At 43.4% G+C, this 25,797-nt stretch overlaps 1 protein-coding gene across 1 annotated transcript in view; it reads right to left on the bottom strand.

Annotated features, from left to right (window-relative positions):
- Nucleotides 1-7,274: 7,274 nt before the first annotated feature.
- The window catches only part of LOC125357095 (prolyl endopeptidase), a 95,605-nt gene continuing 77,082 nt past the window's right edge, over nucleotides 7,275-25,797 (bottom strand). Inside the window, exons 11-15 of the mRNA XM_048353756.1 lie at nucleotides 17,801-17,937; nucleotides 14,862-14,956; nucleotides 10,903-11,034; nucleotides 8,939-9,095; nucleotides 7,275-7,974 (exon numbers count right to left, since the gene is read on the bottom strand). Of these exons, the coding sequence (XP_048209713.1) occupies nucleotides 7,680-7,974; nucleotides 8,939-9,095; nucleotides 10,903-11,034; nucleotides 14,862-14,956; nucleotides 17,801-17,937 (816 nt within the window). The 3' untranslated portion in view covers nucleotides 7,275-7,679. The remainder of the gene's footprint in view (nucleotides 7,975-8,938; nucleotides 9,096-10,902; nucleotides 11,035-14,861; nucleotides 14,957-17,800; nucleotides 17,938-25,797) is intronic.

The raw sequence follows: 25,797 nt of genomic DNA, 5'->3' as shown, positions 1-25,797 counted from the left end.
CACTGTCCCTGGCTTCTTTTTGCTCAAGGCTAGCACTCTGCCACTTGAGCCACAGCGCCACTTCTGGCCATTTTCTGTATATGTGGTGCTGGGGAATTGAACCCAGGGCCTCATGTATAGGAGGCAAGCTCTCTTGCCACTAGGCCATATCCCCAGCCCCCAGGCACTCTTTTTGTATACGTCATCTGTTATAATTTGTATCGAATACTTTCCTCCAAAGTGGTGTTTATGAATCACAATTCAGCCAAATGTAACTATTGATAGGTTATAAGGTCATCTTAGAGGGGTTGTCACTTTATAGTGGAGCAACTGGACAGTGATCAGGGAGTTAGGTGGTGGTTTAAAAAGCATCCTGTTTGATTGACATGACTCATGCTCCCATAGGGTCCTGCAGACCTGCAGCCTGCAGAAAATGGCAACCCCAGTGTGACTGCCAAAGCCCCAAACTCCCACTTAATATGTGGGAGGAGTTAGCAACACATAACTCAGCTTTCTAGTAATGACCACTTCTATGTCTGCAGACCCTAACAGAAGCTTGAGTCTTGCCTGCCCACTCTCCTGTTTGGAGAGTGGACATTTGCTTTGCTTTGCATCAGTAAAGCACCTAACATCTCTTCTGTCTATCCTTGAGAGTTTTTTTTTTTCCAATTACACCAAGAATATTCTGGCCCCTTAACCTGCACACCAAAATCCAGTGACAATATCATGTTAGCCACATGTTCCAAGTTGTTATCAGTGATAAAACACACCAACTCCTTGTGTCTGTTAGGAAAGACACACAACCTGACGTGGGACATTCTTATCAAAATGCATCACCTGCATCAGTTATGAGAAGACATCAGACACTCAAAATGAGGGACAATATCATGGTCACTAAAAGAGGCCCTGTCACAGATCAAAGGAGACTAAGGGGGGAGGGGAACCTGTGAATATGGCCTAGTGGCAAAGTGCTTGCCTTGCATACATGAAGCCCTAGGTTCCATTCCTCAGCACCACATATATAGAAAAAGCCAGAAGTGGCACTGTGGCTCAAGTGGTAGAGTGCTTGCCTTGAGCAAAAAGAAGCCAGGGACAGTGCTCAGGCTCTGAGTTCAAGGCCCAGGACTGGCAAACAAAACAAAACAACAACAACAAAAAACTTGCCAAAGGAGACTAAGGAATCATGACAAGTGCACAGCTGGCCTTAGGGGTGGAAAAAGGACAGTCAATGGAAAAATAGGAACTGTACTTAAGGAGTATGAATGACTAGTAAGATAGATATAATGACTAGTACTACAGTACTAGTACTATAGATATAATGACTTGTACTATAGATATAATGATAGATTTTAGGTTTGGTAATTAGTACTAAGACAATGGAAGATGCCATCATTGGAGAAATTGGATGCAAAGCATACGCAACTGCTACAATTGAAGCACAGCTCTTCTTTTCTTAATTACAGAGTTTTAAAAATCGCATGCAACATTTATTTTGCAACAATTGAAAGGCATTAGTAAATATTACTCAAAGAAACTTTGGGGTTTTTACTGGAGGTAAAATAATAGGCATTTGGGACAACGTATAATGGAACGGAGCCAGTATTCGTGGTTCTGGCTCCTATGTGCTAATGGTTTTCCTTTCTCACCACTTAAGATGGGCCCAGCGTTCTCAGCTAGGGTGTCTAACATTGTGAGACTGCTAGAGGTGACCTTTGACTGACAGGTAAGGCCATGCAAAGCTCTCCTGGGGTGGGGCACCAAGAGCAAGATTAAGAGGCAGGAAAACTTCCTTTGCAAGTATCTCTTCGCTGATTTACATTCTGAAATACCACCCAGGTACACCTCCTGTTTCTCTCCTGAACAAATCCTAAACCCTTTTCACCCGAGTGCTATCATCTCTCAAAGCCTTGGGATTCTCTAGGAAACAGCAAGATCCCTCAAAAGTACACTTTCTAGCAAATGGTTAAACTTCTCCCAGTTACTTTTCTCTCAGAGACATTTGTATTTAGCAGCTTCCTTCAATGAATCCGAGGAAATTTCTTTACACCTTTGGGGAATGAGGTGTTAGTGACTGAGTTCTATGGAAAATGGTCAATTACTGCGCGACTTGAAGATCCCCGGGGGACAGGACATACTGTTGTCTGTGTTAACTTCCATCATTTCTCTGGAATTAGTGCTTTTGCTTTTTCCTGTGTGTGCCATTACTGGGACTTGAACTCAAGTCCTGAGCACTGTTCCTTAGCTTCATTGAGCTCTGGCTTTTGTTTGTTTTTTTGGTAATTAATTGGAGATGAGAATCTCAGGGACTTTCCTGTCCAGATGGCTTCTAACCATGACCTCCAGATCTCAGCCTCCTCAGTAGCTAGGATTATAGGTGTGAACCATTAATGTCTGACAGGGTTGTTAATATTTTAGCACTGATCTTGTTTTCATGTTAGTCTCTGTTTATCTCATGGAAGTGGCTAGAAGCTTTCCTTTGATAACTTACCAAAATCTTTGGTGCTTTGACACTACAACGAGTTTATTTTCATTATCAACTACATGTAAAAGTTTAAAAAAATTCGTCACCATTAAATAATGCTGTTTATAATTCCTAGGGTTATTTGATATTGTTAACTTCTACAGAGGGCCACCCATACATTTTTCTCTTGCTCAGTAGGTAAACCAAGAGATCTGTACTTTCTGGTAACAGAGCTGGCTTGTCTGGTGTCCCCGGCTACAGTCCTAGGGACAGAAAGAAGGTCAGGGCTCCCGGGAACAGTGAAGCCAGCAATGTGAGAAAGGGCGCAGTCTCAGAACAGGGATTTGCAGGCTTCACTTTTGATCGAAGGAGAAAACTCAATAGGAGATGGGAATTCTGACCTAAGGACCCCCTTAAAATAGCTCTCTGCTCTCTGCCCAAGGCTGAGATGTAAGCTTTTTATCTCAGTCCCTCCTGGTCACCTGCCTTTCCCATGTGACACTGCAGTTCTCCAGGGGGGCGATTGCTGGATGCTGCTTACCCACGGAACTTTATTGGTTCCTTTTGCTTTCACCCTGCTTGATAATTTTTCTTAAGTATACTTCCATACACAAAACTCTCGCAGCAAGTGAACAGTTTCACGATGGTAAATTTACCAGGTTGCCCATTGTCTTGATACCGTTCTGGAAGTTTCATCCCCCCAAATGAGATCCTTTATATGCAGTTAATGTCATCTCTGCCCTTTAACTCATTGCTCCACATTCTGTCTTTTTAGAATTGCTTTTCCTGGACATTTCACCCACATGGATCGGGTGTTGGAGAATCTCTGTTCTGCCAATAGCCATTAGGGTATTTATGACATCATTGGAGGGCTATAAGAAGTAGACAGCTGCAGAAAGCCAAGAAGCATACATGCATGGAATGTACCTTCCATGTACATGATTTCTAAGGCCACACATTGTGCAGGCAGGATGCTCTCCATCCTTGCAGGGTCATTTGTACTTGGCATCTTCTGTTTTGCATACTTTTGAGGCTCATAATAGGGTGGTTATATGTGAGTTCTTATTGACCTCGGCTCCAAAATCCCTCCAGTGTGCTAGGACCCTGCTCTGTTGGTGGCCTTCCTGTTCTATTCCAGTACATCCTCATCTTTTTTTTTTTTTTTTTCAGTCTCACCTCAGTGGCTTCTGGGCTGAGTCTACTTCCTCCAGCTTGTCTTCCGGGCTCCACCATGCTCCTTGCTCTTCCTCAGTGGCCTGAGCTCTGTCCATTGCTTCTAGTCTTCCCCTCCTCCCCCACCTGTCCATTGATTGTCTCATCATTTTAATCAGGTCTTTGTTCAAATATAGATTCCTTATCTTTTCCACTGAAATAGCATTCCTTGCATTGGCTAGTCACTTGCTCTGATTTGCTTCTTTAAAGCGCTTAATTCCGGAGATATTTCCTGTTTATTATCTTGTTAGTAGACTATTATCTTAGTCTGTTTGAGCCAATATAACAAAATGCCAAGCTGGGTAGCTTATAAACAGAAGTTTGACAATTCTGGTGACTAAGCCATCCAAGACCAGGGTGCTAATGATTTGGTGTCTGGAGAGAGCCAACTTCTTAGCTGCTAGATGGATGGCAACTTCTTGTGGATCCTTACGTGGTGGGAGGGATGAGGGCTCTCTCTGACCTCTGTAATCAGTATCCTCAGGACCTAATGACCTCCCGTAGGCCCACCTCCTAATTTGTTTTGGGAATTAGGATTCCAAATGTGAATTTCAAGGGGACATAATCTCTAAAGCCCAGCCCCAGGGTTTCTATCCTGCCTGCCTACTTTCTGGCAGGTGGACCTTGGGCTTTCACCAACTAGAGTATGTGAAGACAAACATTAACAGACCAGCACTGGAGAAACACGTTTCATCCCCGATGCATCAATTTGGTAAAGCCAGAGCTTTCCCGCTCTGTGTTCCCAGCCCCTGGAATGGGGACTAGGGTCTCCTCAGTCATCAGCCTCAGTTTTCACGCTACTCTCCTAAACTCCTACAGTCTATAGTCTTTGCCTTTTGTGTGCTGGTCCTGGTGCGTGAACTCAGCCAGGGCCTGGGCACTGTCCTTTGAGCTTCTTTTACTCAAGGTTAGTGCCCTACCACTTGAGTCACAGTACCACTTCCAGCATTTTTGGTAGTTTACTGGAGGTAAGAGTCTCATGGATTTTCCTGTGTGGCCTGGCTTCGAACTGTGACCCTCAGATCTCAGTTTCCCGAGTAGCTAGGAGTACAGGCATGACCCACAGGAGGTTGGCTTTTACCTTTGCCTCTTTAAAGACCCCCTTACAGCTTTCCAGCATGTGCTACTGGTAGCCCACCTTTTAGTCTTTCCCAGGGAGCTTGCAAAGCTAAGACTGGCTCACAAAGATGGGGGTAGGGACATGTTTCCTGAGCTGAAATGTAACCTTTCCAATTTAGTGGAACCATTTATGCATAGCAAAACCATTTAAGCTTTGTAGGAGTATTATGAAACATTAACTGTAAAGTTTTACAACATGTGAAATATATGTATATATATATGCCATTTAGTTAAAAGTCTTTCTCTGATTAATCTTACTAAGGTAATACAAATTCTTGGCGTGTTCAGCAAGATCTTGTGACAAGGCAGTTTAGTGCATTTGGGCACCAGACACTTTTCCTCCAAACACTTTATTAGATCAACACGAGGCAGCAGTATGGGACAGAGCACAGGGTACAAGTCTGCCCGAGAGCTCTGCAAAGGATCCCAGTCTTAAGTGTTATTTCCCACGTATAAAATAAAAGAGATAGCTTTAGCAGGAGGGAGCAGTTGTCTTCCTAAGATCTACATATAAAAAAATAGGTTGGGAAAGGGAAAATATCATTGGAGGCCAATTAGATGCTTGGTACTTATTCCTTTGCTGTTTTTCAGTTCAGACTTGGGATGTGAATCCAGGCATGACACTGTAATTCAGAATCAACACACATGTGTAGGTGATCTGCGTGGATAAGAACTGTTAGATGACGTGCAAACTGGAAAATGCTCTGACGGGGTGAACTGGACTTGGCTATATGCACCTGAGATGGTTCGCTCAGTCTAGTCATTGGCCTCCTTGGGCAACTGTTTGTTTTCTCTGCCATGCTGGTGAGAGGGTGCCCTTCAGCCAGCTGGTACTATGTCTCTCTGGGTAGATGGTGTTTTCATTAGTCTCTACACTTGTAGCTGGAGACCCGGCTTTTCTCCAGAGGAGTTACAGCAAATGACAGTAACAGAATCCACTCTTGGAGAAAAAAAAAAAATCAAACCCGTGGGAAGCTTCCGATTGAAATATAGTGATAGGCTTGATAGAAAATGGGGCATCTAATTTTTTCTTTACCACAATTGGGATGTGAAGAGGGAAGGAAACTTAACAGCGCATATGTATGACTTGGAAAAAAAAGGACTTAGTGACAAAAGTACAAGTTTACTAGAATAATGAATCTTATGATCTGTTTTATAAGATGCCTCATGCAAAATATTTCATCACACCTGATAAAGCAAGACCAAAAAAATTCCTACTTATAAATTAAATCGGCATTTCCTAAAGTGATATTCAAAGGAACACTGTTGTGTGAGCTGTAAAAACACTACGCTTTGAAACAGGTATTATGGGTATGTTTGAGGAATGGTATATTGACTTCTTAGAGTCTCGGGGAAGGTGCTGTCCAAAACTGTTCTCTTCTGGCAGAGAAATCACAGCTGGCTGGGGTCAATGTTCAGTCCCCTAGGCTGGAATGGAGCTCCTTTGATTTTATAAATGGCTAGATGCAGTATCATCAAAGCTGTTACTCACTGGTAGTAAGTGGGGTACAGTGAAATCCTCACAACTTGGGTGTTAGAGATAGCCATTTATTGAAGTCAGGTGCTGGTGGATCGTGCCTATAATCCTAGCTATCAGCAGGCTGAGATCTGAGCCCAGCCAGCAAAGTCCATGAAACTCTTTACCTCCAATTAACCACCAAAAAGCTGGAAGTGGAGCTGTGGCTCAACCTGGACTTATACTCCGGGTTGACTTGTCCCTATAGACCCTGTCTTGTGTAGTATCAAGCACCAGGTCCATCGACTGTTGCTCAGGGCTTGTGTGTACATACTTATTGTGTTCAGCTGAGCAAAGAATGTGTGTTCTTCTAAGAACCCAAAGATGAATGGCAGTCAGGGCAGGGGATGTAACTGGGAGGGAAGTCATGCTGTCATGGTGACCGGGGTACTGATGGCGGCATATCCCTGCTGCTGTTCCCTTCATTGCCAGTGCTGGACTTGGACCCCAGGGAGCTGGCTGGGGTCTGACCATTTCTCTCTCTAGGAAGTAGTCTACGGGAGAGCAAAGGGTTGGAAATGAGAAAGGTTGGAAAAGGGTTGGGTTCTGTTGGGTATGGTAAGTCGGGATAAAGGACTCCAGCTGACTTCTGTGGTCTTGAGATACTCTTGATTTCCAGGGACACTTCTACAACCCAATCAATACACAGACAGTGAGAGAGCTAAAGAATCCAGAATCTTCTGTCTACAGTTTTAAAAGGAGGCATCCAAACCAAAGAGCCCTGGATCAGATCTTTACCTGAGTGGAAACTGGAGCAGACAAGTGAGCTACCTCTACGAAGCAGGGAACTGGAAAGGAGGAAGTCAATTTCTTGCCAGTGCGAATAATGTCCTGTGACTTCCTGTTTAGAAACTAAACTTAAAATGCTTTATTCCCATAGTCAAGTGCATTCTGATGCTTGCCTCTTAAAGGAACTAAAAAAATAATGCTTTCCATTTTTTTTTCCATTCTTAAATAGCATTTATTAGTATTGCAATGAAGTCTTTCTCATGAGAAGAATTCTCCCATTTATTAAGGATAGGTAATGGTTATAGATGCAAATTTCACTGAGTTGTTTTATATATATATGAGTATGCCCAACTATGACCCTGAATTCTGCAACTTAGTATTCCCAACGTGTTTGTTGTCATTTACCTTTTTATCCAAACATGCTTTCTGTCCCCCCATTTTTAAAGTATGTGCCTGGATAAGGTGGAAAAAGAAAATACCAAGGGCTTGCTAAAAAGGAGAAAGCTAGAAAAGATAAAATTCCCCGGCCGGTTGTGTTCGGCTGGAGTCCGTGAGTGGAGGAACAGTACCAGGCCGGGCAGCATTCTGCCCCTGGATTCTTGGTCAGAATGGTGAAAGCCCTTGAGGTTTTCTGCGGCTGCCAGGAGGGGGCGGGAATCCCGTTTACTGAATCCAGTCGATGTTCAGGCACCGTGCTATGAATGCAAACATATCGGAGACTTCCTCGATCACTTTGGCAGTGGGCTTGCCAGCCCCGTGGCCTGCCTTGGTGTCCACGTGGATGAGCAGGGGGTTGCTTTGCTTCCGGCTGCGGCCTACAATGTACTGAAGGGTGGCAATGAACTTCAGCGAGTGGAGCGGGACGACGCGGTCATCGTGGTCGGCGGTGAGGAGCAGCATGGATGGGTACTGGACGTCATCCGCCTCCGGCAACTTCACATTGTGCAAGGGGGAATACCTGCAGGGCAGAGGCACTTCTGTGACTGTTCAGGTTGGGGGTTTTGGGGGTGCCTAGATGGGGGCTTGAACTCAAGACCTGGGAGCTGTCCTTTATAAGATTATTTTGCTCAAGGCTGGTGCTCTACCACTTGAGACACCGCTCCACTCTGGTTCTGGCAGTTAATAGGAGAACGAGTCCCATGGCCTTTCCTGCCCTGAGCTGGCTTCAAATCACAACCGTCAGGTTACAGCCTCCTGAGCAGCTAGGACTATAGGCACGAGCCACAGTGCTCAGGTGACTATCCACTTTTGTGGCTATCAAAAGCAGAGGACAATCAAGAAAGACTGGTGTGGCAAGGGACCGGTGGCTTACCAGCCTAGGAGGACTGCAGCCGATTAGCACAGGGATGAGCACAGCAGCTCGCCAATGTGTGGGGTTGAGCTCCATGCTTACCGGCAGTCACCTCATGAGAGCAGGAGTAGAACACTGAACTCGGAGGTAGAAATAGTACTCAGAAAAGGCATTTAGGACTTTTCTTTTTTTTAACTTTCAAATTAATTTTGGAATTACTAGGTTTTGTTGCCTTTAATGTACAACAGAATTTTCAAATGAGCTTTCAAAAGACTTCTTCCTCTAGATGCTTATAGTCTTGACACTGATTTGAAATATAATTTCTCTGGACATACGGCTTTTACTGGTATGTTTTACCAGGGCGTTTCAATGCGAGCATTCAAAATAGCTTTAAAGTGAACATATTTTTTTTGCCCTTAGAAAACAAAATTGAGCAGTTTAAAGTACTCAAAGAAATTCAGGTTAGGTGTAGGGAGTGGGAAAGGGGGAGAAGTACAGTTTGAGGCCAGTCCAGGCAAAAAATCACCTATCTCAAGTAATAAAGGCTGACTGTGGGGGCACAAGCCTAACATGCTCCATAAAAGGTGCTGACTATGTGAAAAACATAACAGAGCATACGTATGTTACATACTTGACGAGCCATTCAAAGTGTTGCTTGCTGTCTGAGCACCCGTAATCAGTGGTCCAGGCATGGCCGATGGTGAATTTATGGAACTTCAGCATGTCCATGACTCCAACTTGGGCAATCACACAACCGAAGAGGTCAGGACGCTGATTTGCACAAGTAGCTAAGAAACCAAGATAGACAGGAAAAGGAAGCATTCTACCATTAAACACCTAACTAAATAAAACCAAAGCTTCAAACCCTGGTTACCTTTTTCTTTAGAGCACAAGGAAAAAACCATCAGAAACCACCACTCGCCTAAATTTCCAATAGGGGTGGGGTGGGGGAAGGTGGGCTTCTTATTGAGAATAGAGCTTGGCTCCTCAAAGTGAACCTCACTGGGGGAATGTTACTCAGAAAGCAATAGGATCTTCTGAAAGGGGAAGAGGGAGGAATTCCTTCAGGGTCTCAGAGCTAGTCCAAAGCAGAACAGGGTCTGAAATGTAGCTCAAAGCTTTAAAGCCAATTTGTCACATCTTCTTGACTGGTTATTAATTTTTTTTGGCACCTTTAATCATTTTGTCATTCAGCAGGAATTTATTGAATACTTACCATGTACTTGGCACTAGGATGAGCTTGTACCACTGAATGAATAAAAGCAAATTTAGTTTCAAAGATAAAGAAGTGAGCAGTTACAGTAAAGCATGGGCTTGGCCACTGTGGAGTTCAGGTGGATGGAAATAGGATCAGGGAGGCATGGGAGGAGCCTGTTAAAGCCATATGACTAGAAGTTAGGCAAAGGATCTGGACTTTTCTTATATCTCCAAAAAAATCCAGGTCCTTCCCTAGTTCTTATTTCAGCACTTATTAACAACAGTCCTACCCCTGGAGATGCTGACTCTTTCCTGGGGGTGGGAGAATTAGAAATTTATACTTCTAAGATAAGCAAGAACTTGTTGGGGGAATTCCATCTCCGCAGATTGCTGAAGGCACTTGTCAACAAACACAGACCCATTCCTGGACATAAACCTTCAAAAACATAATGGAGTTATTGGGTGAACCAGTCAATTCCAAACACAATGCTCCCATGAATGGATTTTTGGTAGTCAGTGTCTGTTCCCATTAAATCTTATAGCTCAAATTTGGAATACTTCAGATCTCACCTTCTTGCTACCTCCAGTGACACAACCTGACCCAAGCCACTTTTTAGCAAGATGGAGCTCTCCTAATTCTCTAAAGGCTTACCCCATACACAGTAGGGAGAGTGCTCTGCATGGGATAAGGTCCAACTTGGGTTGGCCTCCCGTTCCAGGCTTCACTGAGCGCCACCAGGATATAAGACTGCTGCCTGTGGCTACAGGGAAAGCTCTACAGAGGTTCTGTTCACTCCCATGTCCAGTACTTGGTGTCCAATAAATACTGGTTGGAAGGACAAAATTTGACATTTAAGAATTCAATCAATATTCGTTCCAGATTTAAACAAGTTGTTTTCTTTGTCTTTTTACCTCCACTTTTTTTTCTTTTCTTTTTTTACTTTTGTCAGGGCTGAAGACCCAGGGACTTACTCAGATCAGACAAGTATTCTACCACTTAGCTATATCACCAGTCTGAAAGAATATTTTGTTTTTAAAGACCATATATTTCCTTGGAAGAAAAACGTATGAAAAGGAATTCAGGTTTTTATTTGATTCTGTATCTTCAAAGGAAAAGACACAAGAATGAACTCATCTCCTGACTTCCCCCCTAGTATTAGACTGGAACACCGTCCCATGTTTGAGTGGGTATGTTACTCTGCTTTTGCAGAGTTAGTTTAGATAATGCACCTGTCTCTTTGCATGTCATTTATCAGATGCCCATGTACAAATGGGTTTTGCTTTTAGTGTACCAATGCTTTCTTCTGTGAAGCCCACAGTCAATCGGAGCTGCCCAGAGTATGTGAAAAGCCCCCGAGAGTCAGGTAGGAAGTCCAATGAGAACAACTCTGTTCTTACCCACTAAGAGGCCTCCATTTGAACCTCCATTAATCGTCAGCCTCTTGGGAGACGTGTAGCCTTCCTTTATCAGATATTCGGCAGCACACTGAAAGTCATCAAAGCAGTTTTGTTTGTTGGCCAAGATCCCACCTACAATGTGCCAAAGTGAAAGACACATCAATTAACAACACAGAATAAGCTTAGCCCGAATGGAATTCAAAGGACTGCGGCCCACAGCTTCATCTTAAACTGCTTGCAAAAACCATACTTACAGAAATGCCTCAAAGGCATATACTGTTGAAACTTACCACTAAGACCATAGTGGTGATCCATCTAGCAAATTTGTGTTTTGTTAAAAATGTCTAGAACTTTAAAATACCTAAAGAGAACAGATTCTCTTTTGTGAGGAATATATGACCTCAGAGCATCTCTATTTTGGGGATGCTAAATGTCAGAACAAAATGAGACCTCTCGTGGCAATCACCCTGGGGGCTGGCACCTGGCCCAGAGCCGGTGCTGGGGTCACACAGGCGGCAACCTCTCACCCCTTCTCTCTGTGGGAGTTCCAGATGGGTAAGTGATGAGCGAGGCTTTCGGGATTCTGCGTGACTCCTTAAAGACCTCACACACCTCCCCAGGAAATCCACACTCCACCACCTGTTAGTCCTTCCCATGCGTTAAGCTAAAGAAATTGCTTAAAGAGAGGAACATTCACAGGGTCTTGAAATACATGACGGCGAAGGCCAAAAGCCAAAGGCATGCATGTGCTCAGAGGAACAGATCCCTGAAATAACAGCCGCTGAACAAAGGGCGGGCCTCGATGTAATTAGATACTGGAGATGAACCACTTCTGCAGAGATTCAATTAAACCGGGAGCCAGTGTACTGAAGGAATTTTTTTCTCATCAAAACAAATGTTATTAAGATTTTAATAAGAAATTATCGGTGAATTAGAACAGCTGAGATTTGCTTCCAGGAATATCACTGGGGGTAGATGACTATTTTTAAAAAGGCATTAGATTTTAAATTCAATAGACAGAGTGAAATTTAGATTTGCCCGTGTTCTGGATGCTAGGCTTTCTATAACTGGAAAAGGTCCCTTTCTGGTCCTTTCACTGCCTAACTTTTGAGAAAGCTTATGAAGCAGTCAAGACACATTTTATCTCAGTCAGACTCTGAGCTGCCACTTCCAAGCTTGGGACAGGAAGTTGGATCTAGTAAATAGATGGGAAAGGGAGAGCGAGCTAGGCTCAAGGGCACCTTGTCTACCCAAACATGGCGGTGCCGGAGAGCTCAGGTGCTGGTGGGGGGAATTCAGTTCTTTCAGAAGGTTGTGGGACCCACAGGATTGGGCGAAGGAGACACACGCATTGAGGTATGTGGGTGAATAACCAACTACATACTATTTTAGACAGGAAATGGGGTGAGCCAAGGGGTAGAGTCTTTGTAAATGAATTTGTGAGATGCAAATCAAATGTATGGTATGCAGAAAGTCTATTCTTCTTGAAAAGTATTCATTTTAGTTGCACAAAGGGGTTTAAATTCCAGAGTTCAGCTGATCGGTGCAATCCATCTTGGTCAATGTCCCCCGTTCTCTTGTTCTCCCCCATCTTTCCCCATCCCTACTCTCAAGTTACATAATTTTTACATAATGTACATCAAATGTAATGACTGCATTTGCTCACCCTTCCTCTCTCCATTCATGTACCTTTCCTTCATGGTCCCTCTTCCCAAACACGTTTTAGCTTCCTGATATTTTGTTATAACAGTTCACTAGTTGTTCAAAGGACTCCTCCAAATATACCATCCTTTGATTTGTGTATATATGCCTATAACCCCATGTTATCATGTATGTTTATATTTTAGATCTAATTTCCACATCTGATAATGTGTAGTTTTTCTGAACCTGACATCACTTAACAATTTTATCTAGATCCATCCATTTCCCTACAAACGACATATTATTCTAATAGATGAGTATAATTGTATTGTTATGTATGTATCACATTTCCTTGACCCATTTTTCTGTTGTACGGCATCTGGGCTGTATCTTTACTATGTCCTGACTCTGGGTAGATGCCCAAGAATGGTACTGCTAGACCATATGGTGGTTCTGAGGAATCTCTAAACTGTATTCCAGAGTGGTTGTACTAGTTTACATTCCCACCAACAATGTAATAGAGTTTCCCCCATCAGCATCTGTTGTTTGTATTCTTGTTGATGGTCAATCCTTCTGGGGTGAGATGTAATCTCAATATTGTTTTGACTTGCATTTCCTTTATTGCCAGGAATTTTGAGTATTTCCTGATCTTTACCGGCCATTCTTGTTTCTTCTAAGTCTCTATTAAGCTTCTTTGCCCATTATTGAGTTATTGATTTTGGAGTGGGTGTTTACTTTCTTTGAGCTCCTTGTATATTATGGATATCAGGCCCTTGACAGATGCATATCTGGTAAAAATGTCCTATTTTGTAGGATTTTTTTTTTTAGTTTAGTAACTTTGTCCTTAGCTGTTTAGACACCTTGATATAATCATTTGTCAATTCTCTCTTCAATTTGCTGAGTCCCAGGAACTCTACTCAGGAAATGTCTGCTTATGACAATATGTTCTCATTTGTTTCTCCTACTTCTTCCTGTGGTAGTTTGAATGCTGCAAGCCTGATGTTGAGGTCTTTGATCCATTTCAAGTTGATAGTAGTACAATGTGACAGATAGTGGCCCAATTTCAGTCTTCTACATATGGCTGTCCAGTAGAAATTTTGAATTCTCTTCTCAGGCATATCATAGTATGGTTTTTAATGTAGATAAACTCTACTAAGAGGTCAACATTTTTCAGGGAAATCTATATAGTGTCAAATACATGATAATTAGGGATGGCAGCAGACAATGAACTAACCATCCAAGTGATGGATGGTAGCTGGGAGCCCGTGGGTATTTTGGAGCACTCAGTCTTGCTAGGATGCTCTGGCAGTGTGGTGTCTAACATTAGCCCTTGGGATACATGCTGGATGGCCAGGGCCTTTCCTGCATCTTGGTACTAAAACTTAATGAAGATCGCTTCATGGGCTCATCCCTGCGTTCACAAGTCAGTGGAAAAAAAACAAAACAAAACTCAGAGGCTTAGGCCTCACGAGATGGCAAGTAGATGTACAAGTGCGAAGGGAGGTCTCAGAAGCGGACTCCTGTGGTCTGGTGCTGCTGACCAACCCCATGAAATGGTGGTCACCTTCCTCCCCACAGGCCTTGTTACAAGTGACAGCAGGGGAGGCGTGAAGCTGGAAGCGCCAAAGGACTGTTCTCTACCCGCCTCCCCGAGGAGCCGGCACCAAGGAAGGGGAGGCCCACGCCAGGCCAGCAGACAGTCTATAAATTCAATTCTGGCTCCACATATCAACAAACGGAGGAGGCAGAGCTTTCAAGTGAAAGATGACTCTTCTGAGAAACCCTGCCTCTCTGGGGTATGACGCTGAGTGCTGAATACATGCTTCACGGCGGTCAGGGAACCAAGACCAAAGCAAACCAGGAAAGAAAAACAACTGCAATGTGGTGTCTAAACCTGACACACCATGAGCGGCATTCCAGTTCCAGGCCTGGAGGACACCTGCTCTCAGTTATGTTGGGAACAGGAAAGCCATGAGGTTTCTCCTTTAAAACAGGACCTGCTCTGACGAATGCTAACTTGCCAACACAAGGCCACCAGGGGGAAAAAATACCAAAGTCCCCCTTCAGATGCAGATAATTAAGAAGGCATGGATTCCTAAGAACCTCAAATTTTAATTCTGGTCTTATTCGGAATTCTTCTACCAAATGTCTGCTTCATTATTCAAGACCATAGAGAAAAAGAGTTGACTTCAAAGGAGACTCTGCCTTCAATGCGTTAACATCCTCCTTTTGCTTCAGTGCCCTTAGCCTCTCACTTCGCTTCAGTCCAGGAGGGAAGGATCAACTTTCACTCGGCGGCTGCAGAGGGAATGACTCACCTTTATGCCACGTCTCTCCATATTCACCGCCACCTCGGATGTTAGCCACTGCCAGGACGCCACCCATGTGTCGCACAAAAATGAGCCTGGACACGCTGACAAAGAGGGAGGACAGGTAATCTTGCAGTTTCTGCCTACTGAGTACCACGCCCAGATTGTCCTTGAGGACAATCCACGAACGGTGGCGTCTAAACAAGGGCCCAACATGTTTTGCATTACTTGACTAAAGTAATACAACTTCTGATTAATGTTCACTGGCAAAGGGCAGAGATCTTCGTAAGTACTTTCCTAGGCTGGCGAGTATTTTATGACATAATTCGTACCCTAGACATAGAAACAACCAGAGGCTCTCATTCCACACTCACCTGATCTTTGAAAACGACTCATTTGGCAAGCACAACATAGCCAGGCCAAGTGGGAAGCACGCTGGGCTCACGGGGGCAGCTGACTGTCATTGGTAACACTCTCCAAACCGTTCAAGTTGGGGGAAGGTGAATCCTTTAATATGTTTTTCTTTTTGGGCTAAATTGAACTCAGGGCCTGGGTGTTGTCCCTCAACTTTTCTGTTCAAAGACAGTGCTCAACCATTTGAGCACAGCGCTATGTCCTTATTAACATGTTTTCCTCTCTCTCTCTCTCTCTTTTGGTCGTACTAGTGTTTGAACCCCAGGCCTCAAGGTTACTCGGCAGGCACATTATTATTTGCACCATGTCCTCAGGCCTTGTGTTTGTTAATTTTTTACATAGGATCTCCTGTTTGAGCCTAGGGCTGGCCTTAGACCATGATCCTCTATAGCTTTTTGTATAGCTAAGGTTAGAGCCAGAAATCCCCTGGTCCCTGTTGTGGGTGGAGATGAGGTTCTCACTCACTCTTTTTTCAGGCTGTCCTGGATTACCAACCCCCTCACCTCCCAAATACCTGGAATTACATGTGTGAGTGATCACACATGGCCCTCAAGTTTTTCACTTCTAGACAACCCAGGGTGTGAGAGGCCGATAAATCAATCACACAGATTAGAAGATAAGAACAGAGTTCTCAGGGCTGGAGCCAGTGTTGTAGAAGTGAACAGAAGGAACTATGAATGAAACTTCTAAGAGAAATTATAAAGTTCTTTGGAAAATTGGGATTTCCCCCCCCCTGTGGTTCTCCACCCCCCCCAACAGTTAAAATTAACTTTGCTCAAAAACAGTTCTCAAAGCAGTTTACTGTTATTCCCTTTAGTAATGGGAAGATGTGAGGAAACCCGAAGCTCTAGCTTTTTTGAGTGCTAATTTCCGGATAATCAAGGATGAAAGGAATGATAACAAGAGTCGGGGGTAGACCAACCATCCCCAATTGGTCAAACTGGTCATTGGTTGTCTTCCTGCATCTCTGATAGTCTCTCCTGGAACTATTGTATCCATCGGCTTTGGGATGAGATGGTCTGGGGACTCATCTCTGGATTCCCAACACAGAGGCTTAAAAAGGACTTACGGCACAAATGCACAAACACCAGTGCTTTGGGCTACTGGAGATCCGCTGTGTGAGGCGCTTGCTAGTCACTGGTTGCTCAGCTCACTCTCCCCTCCACCGAGCACTGCTCTGACTTGGAACTGAAGCTTGCCATGTTACCATTCTGAGTGATAAACAATGACGTACTTTATTCTTTATTGGAAACACTGAGCTCATCTAATGAGCCAGTATCTACTGGCTTGCTTTTCCAGACTAATAATCTCAGAAGAAATGTGGCATGTGATTTAACCACACTGATATGGATGCACTAATGAGCTAATAAATCTCATTGTCTGGGAAATCCATCTGTGGGCTGCTATCCTACAACTGGGGTTAGGGACCCATCTGGGGCGGTGCCTGGTATGTTGCCCTAGAACAGCAGGGTGAAGCATTAGGGCACTCTTCTCCCCCTTCCATTTAGTCCTAAGATGATGCCCTGCAAATCTACTTCATGAAACACTGTTGTGTATCTCCAGCTGACACACAAGCCTCCATCAGCTCCTCCATCATAAAAGGATAAATCCAAACTTCTTAGCCAGATGTTCAGTGGAGTGAAATTGGTTAAAAACCACTTGAGGGCACAAACTGACTTTATACTTGATTAAACCTAAAACAATGAGCTGCTGCTGTGATTGCTTGTTCAAAACAGAGTAATGGCTTTCTTGTAGTTAGCTTTGGGACAACTCTTGTAGCTGTCTGGGACAGCTGGTTGGATCTGTTCTATGTCCTGGTAGTCATCAGTTCAACAATCTTTTCCTGAACAGAAAAGATGCCGGGTGAATCTGTGAGTTGGTTTTAATTATGAGGTATTATTTGGAAGTTGGCTTAAATAAAGCTGGGGCTGCTGATAGGAAGGTTCCTTGCTTTGTTTAAAGATGCTCAAGGTAAATTCCATTTCATGCTAGGAATGGGATATTAAATATTATGTTTGCAACTCTGAGAAATTATTTTCCTCCCTGAATGTAACGTATCTGGGAAATAATCACAGAATCAATAAGCATGTTACAGTTTAAAATAGATGAAGTCATATTCAGAAAATGTATTTATGGCTGAATGTTAAGGTCATCTACAAGCCTCTATGCTGGTGGGAAATGATTAACTAAAAACCATTTGCACTACATAGAATGCTGAGGAGAATCATTGCAGTGTGTGTGTGTGTGGGGGGGGATAAGATAGGTAAAAAAGAAAGGAAGCTCCTAAGACCTTAGCTGCTTCTAATCTTTCAGAGTCAAGAAGCTATGACCTCAACATCTAGCTCTAAAAAGAATATTAAGAATATTCAGGTACTTTCCAATAATCCTGCCCCTTTATGAAAACACCAAGCAAGACATAACAGCCATGTATATTAGAAAAGCATGGTGTTTGTGCATTTAGTAGTCTTTGGTTACTTTTCACAACTGTACACAATATCCAAGACAGGGCAAGTTCCCAGAGTGTCCACACTTACCTGTAGTTAGGTGTGATAGATATGTTGAAGCCGCCGTAGCCATATAAGAAAGCAGGATGAGAGCCATCCAATTTTATGCCCTTTTTATGCACAATAAACATTGGAATCTTGGTACCATCCTTGCTAGGATAGAAAATCTAGAACAAAAGAAAGTAAAATCTTTAGAAGCATGCAAGTATTTACAAAGTAATGATATATCTAACAGGAAAAAGACACATATTCAGTTTTCAATATATATATTAGCATAAAGGACACCTGGTATCCTTAAAGAGCTATCTGATGGTAAGGCATCTTTCTGCCTTATGGAATGGAATGGGGCAGAGAAGAGCATGGGTTTAAAGCATGGGTCTTAGTGCACAACTATTTAGCTAGGTGCCCTTCAGCAAGTGGTCTAGCTCTACCCAGCCTCCAAGTCCAGAATGTAGTGACAACGTTAGCCTCTCCTAATGAAAGAGAATAGGCATCTAATTCCCTGCCCCATCTCATCCCTCTGAGCTCTGGTAATACTACTGTCCAATACTGCTATGTTGCCCAGCAACTCGACCTAGGGAGACCTCTTGTCTTAAAAACAAATCTCACATTCAACTTCCTCTCTGAAGGTTTAAGGCACTCCATACATCTTCATTTTTCTATGTTCAACTATTAAACCAAGTGTTAGAAACAACAAAACAGATTAGCTCAGAGAGCTGATGTCAGCTCAGAGAGTTGATGTCAAGAACAACACAGAAATGCTATTATTCCTGGTTAAACAAAGACATTTCCTGCAGTACTGGTAGTGAAGACTCACCAAACCTTTCCGCATCTGGGCCACCTCTGGCAAGTTCAGCCAACATTCCCATATTCATTACTTTTGGGGTAAAGGATTAAGAAGAAAAGGATAAGGAAGGGAACATTAAAAGCCATTTAAGTGATAAGCTATAGAATGAATGATAAGCCACACAAAGCTGATAATGGCTTCTTCCAGAAAGCAAGAAAGTAAACAGCTTTTTCTTTAGGGGTCTTTATCCCAAAGGACATGGGCAAACTTCCAGCTTGGTTCTGAAACATCTCTCTGACCTCCCATGTTCCAAGGACGGGCACAAATGTCTTTACGCCTTCCTATACCAGGAGGGGCAGCATAGCTGAGGCTTTTCCCTGTAAGCTGTTCTGCTGCAGAAGTTGCTCTGAAGTCCTCGGAAATGAGTGGGGGGTGGGGTGGGGGTAGGAAAAGCGGCAGGTAACCTGATGTCAGAGGTGGACGACACAGGATAGGGAGAAATGTCTACATGTCTGGTACATTTTTGAAACTTACAAACAGAAATACGTGCTTTTTATATTATACACTTTGAGGAGACAGGCTTAGAATAGAGAAATCACGGAGAATGCACTGAAGAGTTCAAAATTTCCAAGAAGAAAGTTTTATTTAAAGTTACCTGACAGCCACTAACAGTAACTTTGGGGTGGGGACAAGGACATGCAGACACAGAGAAGCCAATGTGATATGATGGGGCAGATAGGCTGCAATACGGAGCTTTCACCTCATGCCTTGGGAAAGTTTTGGGGGTACCTTAACCACAGGCAACAAAACCAAAGGAGCAAACAAGAAACCATCTCACTTGATACAACCTCTGTAAGTTATCTGTGCAAGAATGAGTTCCCCAAGCTGCCCACGTCCTTGCTCAGTGCTGTGGTATAGCTCGCACCCAGCCAGCTGCAGCCACAAGCCAGCCCTTCGCCCCCGAGGATGGCTTCTGAGACCCTCTTCCTGCCTCAGGGAGCTTTGTCATTCATGGCTTCCTTCATGACACTTCAACTTCCCCCTCTCAAACCACTACCGGAAGTCACCTAGGCTCTGGGACTCAGGGGTCTTCCTGTGCATTCTTAAGTATCCTCCGTCCCCACCTTCACCACTCCCATGAATCCCAGACTAGCTGTTTCCAGTGTCTCCTATATCCACTCCCATCACCATTTCCGTGCCCTTCTCCTTATCTGCTATGAGTTCTCAAAACATCTCCCAACCTCTACCACCCAGAAAGAAGGCTCACCCTGACCTGATTCTCTTTCTTACCTCTGCCACACTTCCCATTACTACTTACTTTTTTTTTTGTATTTTACCTGTTTCTTTGAATTTAAAGATACTCAAATGTCTCCTCTCTATACACAATCTTTTGTTTTACCTTATCTGTCCCTTGAGATTAATTTCCATCCCCTACTACCTTCCTACCTTTTTTATCCCTCTGTTCTGACCATCGCTGCTTTCTCAAGGGTTGATGAAAGTAATATCCTTCTGGATGTTTCCATAATTCTATACAGTCACAAACAGGTTATTTAAATTTAAATAGAATCAGGCTAATATTGGGCTATTCCTTCCCACCCTACCTTCATGTAGCAAACTATCCGGGTCTAGAGACTCAGCTTAAAGTGGCTACCTGAAATGTCTTTACTGGTGCACAAAAAATCATGCCATTCATGTAATTTATAATATGGAAGCCATTTGTGCTTTATGAGCAGATAGTTGTCTAACATCCATGTGTTAATTTTCCATGTGTTGACAGTTTATTTCTATGACAATACTCAGGTTCAAAAGGCAGAAAGACTTCTCATACTTGTAATCCATAAGAGAGCTGCCAATAGTTATAATTTTTAAATGTATATAATACATTTGCAGAGTCTAATGTGACATTTCAGTGTACAACAAACAGTGTGATGGGTAAGTGCTATCTCTTTCACCCCCAACATTTCTCTGTCCTCTGTACCTATTGCTTCTTGAGCATCCACGATGAGCACAGCCCTGTGATGGGATGCTAAAGCTTTTATGGGAACCTTAATGGACAGGAAAACAAAGTGCTCATGTGAGTCTAACAGGTGACCACTTGAGTAACAGGAACAATCTGTCATCCTGGGCTAATGGCTTCTGAGGTTGACAAGCCCTGTTTCTTCCTGTCATGGGCAGAACAAACAGTAGTAGGTAACGTGACAGATCCAATTCAACGCACAACCTGTGAGGGTGCTGTAAGCACCACCAGAAAATCCATAATGGGTAGGAAGCTTTTATCAAGAACACCCCGAATAAAACACACACACGGGCCAATGATTCAAAAGCACAGCGAGTTCACATGAGAGAACCAGCCAAAGACTGATCAAAGTTAAAAGTATAAATTTTAAGACTTGCTTTTCATTTCATTTTTCTCTCCAACATTCAATACTGTGGGCATCCCGAGAGGCAGGAGAAGAAGACGGGTCTAGCCTCTATTATTGTAAGGAAGCTGGTCCAGAATTCTGGCACTGGCCAGGAGAGACAGCCAAGACTTTGCTTGCTTTGTCACATGGCCTTGCTACATCCAGCTACACTGGAAAGGGCTAATGTGGGAGCCAGTTCACCTTGATCTAGCTCACCCACGGCTGTCACCTTCACATAACACACAAGGCTCAGGGGCTCTGGCTAAGCAGGTGGAAGACGCCAGGACCAAGGGCGATGACAGATAGGAGATCTGAATTGCTCAGGTGACATCTTGGGCCCATGATATGTGGTCCACATGATGAAGCTGGAAAAAGGTCTAGAAGTCTACTGCTAAACTGTGTCATTGACACACTGTTGAGCTTTCTGAACTTGAAAATTCTCCTTCAAAAAACACAATGAACAAAACTTTTAGAATCTTAAGTTGTTCTTCATTTTCAAAACTCACAGTGTAACAGGGTATTCCACATTCATACCCGAGACCATTAAGCACCAGACTGCAAGAACCCTAGCTCCAGTGAGGACCATGCTGTCACCATGCTGTCTCTTGGTAGAGGTCACAGAAGGGTATTTGCTGGACAGTCACCAGACTGAGCCACCTGGGAAACAAAGCTGCTGGCAAGTTCATTCTCAGTCCTAAGAAAAGAAAATAACCTCAGAGCTGAGATTTTTTTCTTTTTTAAAGTTCTAGATAGAAGGAGAGGTGGTAAGGCCAGGACTCATTCAAGCCAACCGGCCTCTCATTTTACAAAGGACAAAATAAGATCCAGGAAGATAAGGGACTGCTCATTATGGTATAGCAAATCATCATCAAGTCTCCATGTCCCCAATCCCGATTTTCTTTTTTCCTACTATATCATAAAATAATTATTTCGTTATTTCCTTGTAACTATCTTTCCTGGAGGCAGCTATACAAAATATTACAGATTTAGCATGGGTTTTAATATATTCATTCTTTTCCCTTCAAGACAATGACTACCAGTCTCTAGGGAATCCAGGGACAAACATCATTCTGCTAGAGGTGCTATGTCCTATTTGCTTTTCTGTGTCCATTAGGTACTTAAAAAGAAGACTCATTTAAGCATTTCAAAAGCTGGATTTCAGACACGGGGAGGGTGATTATCTTATGAGCCTGCTTGGAAAAATGAGCCATTCACATAGCCAGTGTTGCCATGTGGGAAACAGATTACTATTAATACAATAAAGACCCCACTGTATCTTGCCATGCCTTTCCATGTAAATTTCCAATATTATTTCTAAAAGACTTAATGGATGCAATTCACTTTACAAATCAAACCTAAAATGCTTGAGAGAATAATAAAGCAATTCCAATTCCCTTAGTTGTCGTAATTTAAATGCGCTCTTCCATGCCCCAAATCATAAAACTTAATCCCTCAAATTCATGTTTGATGGTCTTTGGAGGCAAGGTCTGGCTTGGCACATGGTATTAGATCCTCAGAGTGGGGCCATTATGAGGGAACTAGTGGTTTCAGAAGGAAGCTGAGCTGACACAGGCTTGCCCTGTCCTGTCCTGTCCTGTCCTGTTATGGCATTTGTCATGTCAAGGTGAAACAAGAAAGCCTCACCAGACACCAGTGCCATAGACTTCCCAAGGACCACAACTATGAGCTGATTAAACTGGCGTTACCTCAGTAACAGAAATGGAAAGCAACTAAGATGATAATCATTTGAACTGACTTCTAGCTTTGCATATGCAAAGCCATGTTCCAACGAATGACCATTTAACAGATCCTTGAGCTGAATCCTTTTGATGAACAAACCACTCAAGGAAAGCTTACACTTACACAAAGCTTTTCAGAAACAACCCGCTTCTATTGTCAAGTGTGGAAGCAATTGACCCTCTGGTGGCAAATTTCAGCACAAGATGGTAGTCGCTGAATGTATGTCTAGCTATCTTCACACATACATCTGGTTTCAAACCAACGAAATAAAAACATCCTTAAAGGAAAAAGAGGAGCAAGTAAACTTAACAAATGACAGGAACGTTACATTTCCTGTAAGCAAGAGACACTGGTTATGGACAGACCAACTCTCTCCCCTGAAATAGTATGTTCCTTGAAACGAATACATGTACTCATAAAACCAATTTGTCTTAAGACCCTTCCATCTGTGCAACCATTTACATTTCCAGATGCAATCTTCAATGACACACAATGGATGCCCTCAGAGGCAATGTGGGCATTCCCATTATCACCAACAATGGGGCAAGCTTCTCCATGAAAGACGGAGGGGAAGTGCAGAGGGCAAGCTCTTCAGAGAAGAATGCCTGGCGACAGCAACTCCTGCCTAATTTTAGAGCCTGACAGGTTTAAAGGAGAATGTTCATAAAAGGGTGCCGAGCTTCTCCTTTTATCAGAGTTGACAGGGGCCACTTGTGTGGCCTGGGCTAAGTGCAGCCAATAAATCTGACAAGGAGCAGAACGCCCAAGATTCCACAGTCAAGGCAGTGAGGGAACAAGACATTTTATCACACAAAGAACTGAGCAGAGGGCGACCTTGGGGCCTCAAATGCCTTGCAAAGCAAGTCCATGAAGAACTTCCTAGGACGGACGGGGCGGTCTTGCACATTTCTGTGCAGCGCTGAGGTTAAAAATACTGGGCGGCACTACAAGGTTGTAATCCTGTCTATTTTCCAGGCATTTAACTTTGGGGGAGTGAGGAGGAGTTTAAGAGTCACCTTTGGACAGAAACTATAAAGGGAAAATCTATTCTGGACTACTTTAGATTTTCAAAGAATGGCTGGACAGTTTTTGCAACTGTGGGGATTTAAGGACTCCTGTGGGGCATCTCAATAAAAGAAAAGCCAGTCTATTTGAAAGCTCTATTAATTTGTGGGCACCCAACAGTATGCTGGGTGCGATACCACCAGTTTCTGCAGAAACCCATGAGCTCCCCAAGATTCAGCCGAATGTTTTGGGGAACAATAATTTCATTTCACCAGGTTAAATGTAGAGCAAGACATGAAATAGAAAGCTCTCAGCCCGGCCCTGGTGGCTCAAGCCTGCAAACCCAGCTACTCAGGAGGCTAAGGTCGGGGGATCACAGGTCAAAGCCAGCCTGGGGCAAGGAGTCTGTGAGACTCTTATCTCCAATTAACCATCAAAAAGTCAGAAGTGGAGGTAAATAAGTGAAGTGGTAGAATGCCAGCCCAAGTTCCTTTATTGGTCTCTCTCTCTCTCTCTTTCTCTCTCTCTCTCTCTCTCTCTCTCTCTCTCTCTCACACACACACACACACACACACACACACACACACACACACACACTTGGATGGACTGTCTGAAGTTTACAGGCAGAAAGCTGGGCAAGTCCATGCATTTGACAGGTATACAACAGCATCAACTTCAGTTCCTCTAGAATCTCTTTGGACTCAATGTAAATACATTATTAAAGTGAAGGGACCCTTACCACATAGAACCAGATGTTCAGGCTCCAGTGGCCCCAGAGATGGCTCACTGCAATGGGATCTAGACTACTCATGGAATGCAAGTTTTGTTCTGTTTCGTTTTCATATGTGCATGGAGACACTATGGTAAATCAAACACTGAGGACTATACTATAAGCTTTGAACTGTCTGCAATAGATCAATATTTGTTAGATGAGTAAGTGAAGTAGAATGGCCTATCAAATGCTCTCTTCCTAACCTTCCTCCGCCCCCCTCCCCACCGTTGGCCAGCTTGCTTCAATTTCTAAGGCACAAACCATTCTTGTCTCTTGGCCTGGTGGCCTTGTCTTCTAATGGCCAGGTGCTTCCAGTCTTTGGCTTCTGATCAGCCCGAAATGTTAACACCTCCCATTCTTTACAAAGCCTTTCACAGGTGGTGAATCCCTCCTAACTTTACCCACCTTTTCTAGGGAAACTTCCAGTCCACCCCTCTAGATCACAACCCCATAATCCCAATCACCTACTCTTTTCCAGAGTAAATCATGAGTGAAAAAACAAAGCCATCAGCTCTTAGCCGTTCACTTGTTTGACCCCCTCCAGATATTACAGAGGAACGCCCTGCTGTCCCAAGCTACATCTCAGGCAGCTTCATCATGCTTCACTTGAGGATTTCTAACAATGAGAATGAAACTTTTTTTTTTAAAGGTCATTCAATTCATTTGGGAGCCTGTTAGAGTTATTCCTTATTTGAACATGTGAAAATAACCCAAAATACAGAAACTGAGATTGGTTAGCCAAGGGCCTGGAGACATAAGCCTACTGATACTAACATTCTTCTACAAGCTAGTTATCAACTAAAGTTCCCATAGGCTTAAATAAACATTAAAGTCCCTGCTTATTACTTTCTATATTATCCACAATAGGGCTTTCTTGCTCAGTTCTTTCTTTAGTCAAAAATGCATGATGGTTACCCTACTTTGTTTGCAATACTTCTGAAGTGCTTACCTGCACTAAGCACTAGGGTAAGGACTTGGAAGTAGTCTTTCATCTTATTCTGTATTAACTCCATGGTAGGTCATTCTGACACAGAGAAGTAACTAGCACTAGTCATTCATCTTGTAAATGATGGGGTCAGATTTGAAGCCAGATCTTCTGGTTGCAGAAGGCACAAGGGAATCAGCACATCTCCAGGGCCCTCCTGGAGCCTGCGCGCTCTCCCTCCCTCCTGCTGTGTCTCTCTTCCTGGGCTGTATGTCCTGCCTCTGCCTCTGGTCTCTAGCCTGCTACCCACAAGACGGTATGCACTTAACAACCATATGTCAGATGAATGAATAAATAAACGCTCAAATTGGGACCCTTATCTTTCAATTAGAAAAC

Source organism: Perognathus longimembris, chromosome 9 (genome assembly GCF_023159225.1).
Source record: "Perognathus longimembris pacificus isolate PPM17 chromosome 9, ASM2315922v1, whole genome shotgun sequence".
In the NCBI taxonomy this organism is placed as follows: Eukaryota; Metazoa; Chordata; class Mammalia; order Rodentia; family Heteromyidae; genus Perognathus; species Perognathus longimembris.
Note: the sequence above shows the minus strand (reverse complement) of the source record. Positions and strands in the feature narration are given on the sequence as shown.